At 44.5% G+C, this 5,624-nt stretch overlaps 1 protein-coding gene across 1 annotated transcript; it reads left to right on the forward strand.

Annotated features, from left to right (window-relative positions):
• Positions 1-2,093: 2,093 nt before the first annotated feature.
• On the forward strand, positions 2,094-5,171 carry LOC138300993 (transcription factor HES-5-like). Its single transcript, XM_069240980.1, has 3 exons — positions 2,094-2,230; positions 2,680-2,845; positions 3,356-5,171. Exons 1-3 carry the CDS (start codon positions 2,177-2,179, stop codon positions 3,670-3,672), a joined length of 537 nt encoding a protein of 178 aa, XP_069097081.1. The 5' UTR covers positions 2,094-2,176; the 3' UTR covers positions 3,673-5,171.
• Positions 5,172-5,624: the final 453 nt, after the last annotated feature.

Below are 5,624 nucleotides of genomic sequence, written 5' to 3' on the forward strand. Positions count from 1 at the left end.
ATTAATAATAGTATACCCCCTTTTAATGCCTTCTTTGTGCAGGCATTAAAAATAACCAGTGAAAATGCAGAGTGGAATCACTTAGATTCCACTGCACCATTTTTGGGGTCCTCCTAAGGGGGGAACGCCCCCCTTGCATACATTATGCCTGGTACAGGCAGAATGCGGCACAAGGGTTTACATAGTGGCGCAATGCATGCATTGCACCACTTAGGCCACATTAGTGCTAATAAATCTGGGCCAACGTCTAAAACAGAAGCTGCTTCATTCAGAACAGCGTGGTGGTGGGTGAGGTCAGGTTAAAATTATATTGTAAAAACCTGGAACGGTAGGGTTGGGATGCGTGTTTGGGGGTTACTTTTACCATACATAAATTACACATATTTGCCCGGAATCACACTTGGTTTTGTCTACTGTCACAGCCAAGATCAGCGTCCATGTCTCCAGACTGAGATGTCCAACTTCGCTAGAGCGCATCTTCTCCTTGTATGTGAAAAGCCATGCAACACTGCATAGTTCACGGCCTGAGCACAAACACCGAGGCCCTGCCTGCTGCGGAGGGTCCTGGCTTCCATCGCGAGGGGTGGCTTGTAACCAAGGCTTAGATTAAGAGGGGCCGTGAAATCACAGGGCCCGGGGAGCTGCCCCTCCCTAGCAGGGTGTGAGTCCCGAGATTTGAAAGTTTCTCACACTCCGGCCCTTTCAGGCCGCTGAACCGAGAACAATGGAAGCGTGGCTGCAGAGGGGCTGAGCTGAAAGAGGATGCCAGGCCAGGCCATCTGGAAGGCAAAGCGAGCAGATCTGTCCCCAGCCCGGGGATCGCGCCCCACCCACCTTTAAAAACAACTGGAAACAATAGTGCTGGTCAATGTTACTTTAATGAATGCGCCCGTTTCAAATTCCGGAAGGGGGAGGGGCGGTTTTAGTGGCGGGAGATAAAAAACTCCTACGTAATACGTTATTCCTCGTTGTGCAGCCTCAGACTGCCCTACCTTAGGAAGTCTACCTGGATAGTAATACAGCAGTGAAGCAGCTGTACGATTCCACGGGACAGCTCGTGTCCGATGCATTCCTGGCATGCGACCTACCCTGCCCCAGCCCAATCCGTCTTTCAGAAGCACGTTTTAAAACCTGAGATTAGGCTGTTGTTTCTCTGTGTTTCCACATTTGCAACCCCCGCCCACCAAAGCCCAACCACCTAAATTATTCCAAACATAAGAGTAGCAAAATGATAATTATTTTTATTAGAAGTCACAAACTAATGGCCATCTCTATAATATCGGTGTTAAGAATTTAAATGTATAGGATTATGAGCCAGGTTGTAGTAGTTTTTATACCAACAATAGGTTGGGGCGGTGAAGAGGAGTGTGCTTAAGGGGCAGAGGTCACATATTAGTTTAATTAAACGTTCCTGCAGCAGCAATGCATCAATCCCCTAACGTGTACATGGACATGAAAATAAAAGCATACTAACTATGGAACATACATGAAGGCTAACATTTTGCCGCTAAACAGCGCGGTGACGTATACGAAAATGACATTTAATTGAAATTACATGGATTGTCTAGAGAGAAGACACGTGGATTATAATTTTATTCTAACTAATTTCTTAAGTGTCATACATTTTGTGGGATACAGTGAAGCATCACTGGTAGCGAAAATAAGTAAAAAAGAATAATATGATGAGTACAACTCGTGGACTTCGTGTGTTTTCCAGTACCTGTGGCGGGTAGCTCCCATTCACTCACCCCATATGGACAGTTGTTGACTGTCATGACACGTGTTTAAAGGCAGCCTCTTTAGGAGAGTGGGGTGGGGTCGCGGGGTCTTTTCACCGCCAGGCACAGGCCGTAGGACAGCGCTGAGATCTCTTTCCCACGTCGCGGCAGCCCCCTCTGAAGGCTGCCCCATTGTCCCCTCTCACAGTCCACCTGCTCCTCCCGGGGGCTTGCCCATTATCCCCGGGCAATTCACAGACAATTTAGCATGCTGTAAGGGAGGCGCTGCATTGTGCCCCTGACAGCAGGCCATTGGCTGCAGAGTGTGGGAACCGCAGAGGAGCCGGGCACCCAGGCCTGGGCCTGCCGCCGCCGGAGTATAAATAGAGGTGCGCAGCAGCTTCTCCTCAGACTCACTCCCTCCTCTCTGCCTGCATCATCTGACGAACTCTGCTGTCATGGCGCCGTCCATTACTGCCGTGCAAATCCTGCCCTCCAAGCAGAAAAATAAGGTAAGCATCTCTTCCCGCCACGTGTCATTTCCTATCCCTTTTGCTTAGAGAAGTTTTGTGGATTGCGCCATAGCCACTGCAAATATTTTGTTGTTTCTGCTTTGAGAAACTTATTGTTAATGTATGAGGTTGAGTCCACTGACTATTCCGCTGCACATAACGTTAAACGCATAAATGCCAAGGTGTTGTGCATTATTAAGAATCCTAGATAAAGTCGTTTTTTTTTTATTACCATTTCCACATTTGCTCCATAACGGGGACACGGGGTGGTACAGGACATACGTTTCTTTGCTCAAGATCACAGAGTTTGTTCAATATAGGATTCGAGTCTAGTGCCCTAACTCTAGCAACCATATTAAAACACAGGCCCTCACTTATTTCAGATGTGCCACACCTGGGTTGGTTGTCTTGTTAACTAATGAGGTCCTTTCTCTCTTTTTAATTTACAGCTGAGAAAACCAATTGTGGAAAAGATGCGCCGCGACCGTATTAACAGCAGCATCGAGAAGCTGAAGCTGCTCCTGGAGAAGGAGTTCAAGGCCCAGGAGGCCAACATCAAGCTTGAGAAAGCAGACATCCTGGAGACTGCAGTGGAATACTTGGCCAGACACCGAAGTAAGTATCCCTAGCGAGTCTCTTTTATTAGTATTAACGAATAGTAAACCATACCCAGCCTGTCCCCTTGCCATAACTCTATCTAGGGTCCACAACATGCCTTGTTTTTGTGTGATGTTTACTCCACTGTGCCTGTCCCACGAGTTATCTTTCGCTGAGAGTTAAAGTGAATTATTGAAAAAAGATTGCTTTTTATAGGTTTATTTACCACCCTTGCAGGTCTGAGTTGTTCTCCTTGCTACAAGGGTAATTCATTATCAGACCATGCCATTATTTTATCCCCAAATTATTAACATTTTAGGGAAAGACTTTCACCTGCTCTTTGAGTGCCCTCTTCTCTACATACCACCCTTTGACTATTTGGACTTGTGTGTGAGGACACTGAAAAAAACACGTTACTATTATAAACGCAAAGCTGTTGCCGTTGTCAGTGTTTGGATGTATGTGCTACTTTGATTCGAACCCTTTCTTTGGCATCTCTTCTGACCACGACTTTTGACTTTTTTCCAGCAGTGACAATTGGCCAGAAGAGCCCGCAGCAGGACTACCGAGAAGGTTTCTCGCACTGCTTGAAGGAGGCCTTGCTGTTCCTGTCTCACCACGCCGCCACCCCCCGAGGCCCAGCTCAAACTCCTGACTCACTTTCAAGGCCCTTCTCGCCCTGTCAAGACAGAGCCTGGTCTTCCTGTCTGTCCAGCCATCTGCCCTTCCTACCAGACGCCAACCAAGCAGGAAGTGATGGTCTCCGCCTCCCCATTATGGAGACCCTGGTAACAGCACAAGGACCTAGAATCGGACACTGCCTTGGACTCCAGAGGAATTTATGACTTTAATCCACAAGTCTCCCCTTCCTCTCTTAGTAGGAAAGGTTGCTTTCCTTCCATCCGGCATGCAGGTGCTTGGATGACCACCGAAGTTCTCCCAAAGGGAGAGACTGCTCGCCAGCAGTACCGTGAAGCCATTCGTGAAGAATGAGTCAGTGCTCTTCAGTGTGACTGTTCACAAAACTTAAGGAAGAGACTTGCAAAGTTTGTTTTTTGTTGCTTAACCTGTGGAAGGTTGTAAGTGTTTTAGGTCTTCAAGTAACTTCTATGAGGTGTTTGATCGGCATGGACTTAAAGGCTTGTTAGATACTAAAGCAGAATCTACATATATTTGGCTTAGCTCTTCCAGGAAGAGTCATTGTGAAGTGGGCCTACCAAAGGCTACCATGTTGCTGGTGTTCCCTGCACTGGGTTCTGTCCCAATTCATATTTTTTTGTCCTGCCCGCAGGACTGAATTGAAAGGCCTTTGTGCAATACTGCCTTACAGACAGATATTCTTACGATCAAGTCAAAAGAAGATGACCTGGAACTTGTTTTTCTGTTGTGTAGTGATGCTATAACTGCAAAGACAGATCAGAACAATATTCAAACGGAATATTAAAGTATGTTTTAAATAAGACCGCTAGAAAATCTTCTAGGACGAAATATGTCATGTAACACATAACTGAAAGGGGCATTTTTTAAAGAAAATGTTAACTGCAGTGAAGTTTCTTTGTTTATTTTTGTAAACCGAATGAGTATCTCATTTTGCCAGAGAAGCCATTCTCTCAACCCTTGTTGAAAAGCATCCTGTCCCCTGAATACGCTGAGATGACGTTACTTTTTTGTGTTTGAGCAGCAAAGGCTCTCCCAAAATATATATTTGTTTTGCATTTTGCAATTTTCTGTAAAATGTCAATATGCAGTTTTATGCATTGTAACTTGCTTCTGTGAAGATGAAAACTCGGCTTGGGGATTCTATGACATTCGTAGAAAATTCAAGGGCATCATATGTATATAACGAGTTATATGTTAACTCAAGAACACTAAGTAGGAGATATTCTTCAATTGATGTACCTACAACTGTAGGTGATTTACAGTGTAGTAACCAGGGTTTGTTTTTTGCAAACCCGTGTTTTGTCTGATTTCTTTTTAGGGAAAAAGGTAACAACAGCCGTTGTGCAGTAAGATAGGGCTTATTCAATATTTTCTGTGAAACGTTGTTTGCATATTTTTATGTATTCGGTCACTTGGCACAGCCCCATTTTGATTTCCTTGTAGGAAGAGTGGTACAGAGCCGTGGTCTGTCTAGAGGTATGTCTGTACATTTCTATGAAAAGTTATGCACGCATAATATTTATGCTGGACTCTCCCTTCTTTGTGAGATTCTGGAAAAAAGAATCCCTGTGGGATGTGTTTGTAAACAGTTTGCTCGCTGTGATCTGTACTTGGAATATTTTCCGAGCTGTGGAGTTGCAGTAATGTTTTGTAAAAAACGAAAATAAAATCTGATTGAACTGCATTTCACTCTCCTTGTTACTTTTTGGACTCTAAAATGTTTCTGTGTTAAAAAATAAATAAATAAAGCATGACATTCATTGCGGGGGGGAGGGGATCTAACATGTCATGTGATTGTCAGTAAAAAAATGGGAGGCCGCACACTCACCTATATTTAAAAATGTATTCCCTGAAAAACAAACAATTCACTGCCTTGATAGGCATAGCTTTCTATTCCGACACGAACCTAGACAAAGGAGGAACTATTAAATAAAGATTATCGCTCCTCAGTCTGTCGGCAGTGTCAAGTGTGACATTTCCACGGACAGACACGGACATCTCTCAGAGATGGTTCAACAACCAAATACTCACTGTGTTCTGTCTTGGAACTCCTCTGTGCTTGAAGTTGGGATGATTTTAAGTTAAAGAAGTTCCATTTTGGGAAAAAGAAAAGAAAAGCAAAAAAAACACAGGACTG

Source organism: Pleurodeles waltl, chromosome 6, assembly GCF_031143425.1.
Source record: "Pleurodeles waltl isolate 20211129_DDA chromosome 6, aPleWal1.hap1.20221129, whole genome shotgun sequence".
NCBI classification, from domain to species: domain Eukaryota; kingdom Metazoa; phylum Chordata; class Amphibia; order Caudata; family Salamandridae; genus Pleurodeles; species Pleurodeles waltl.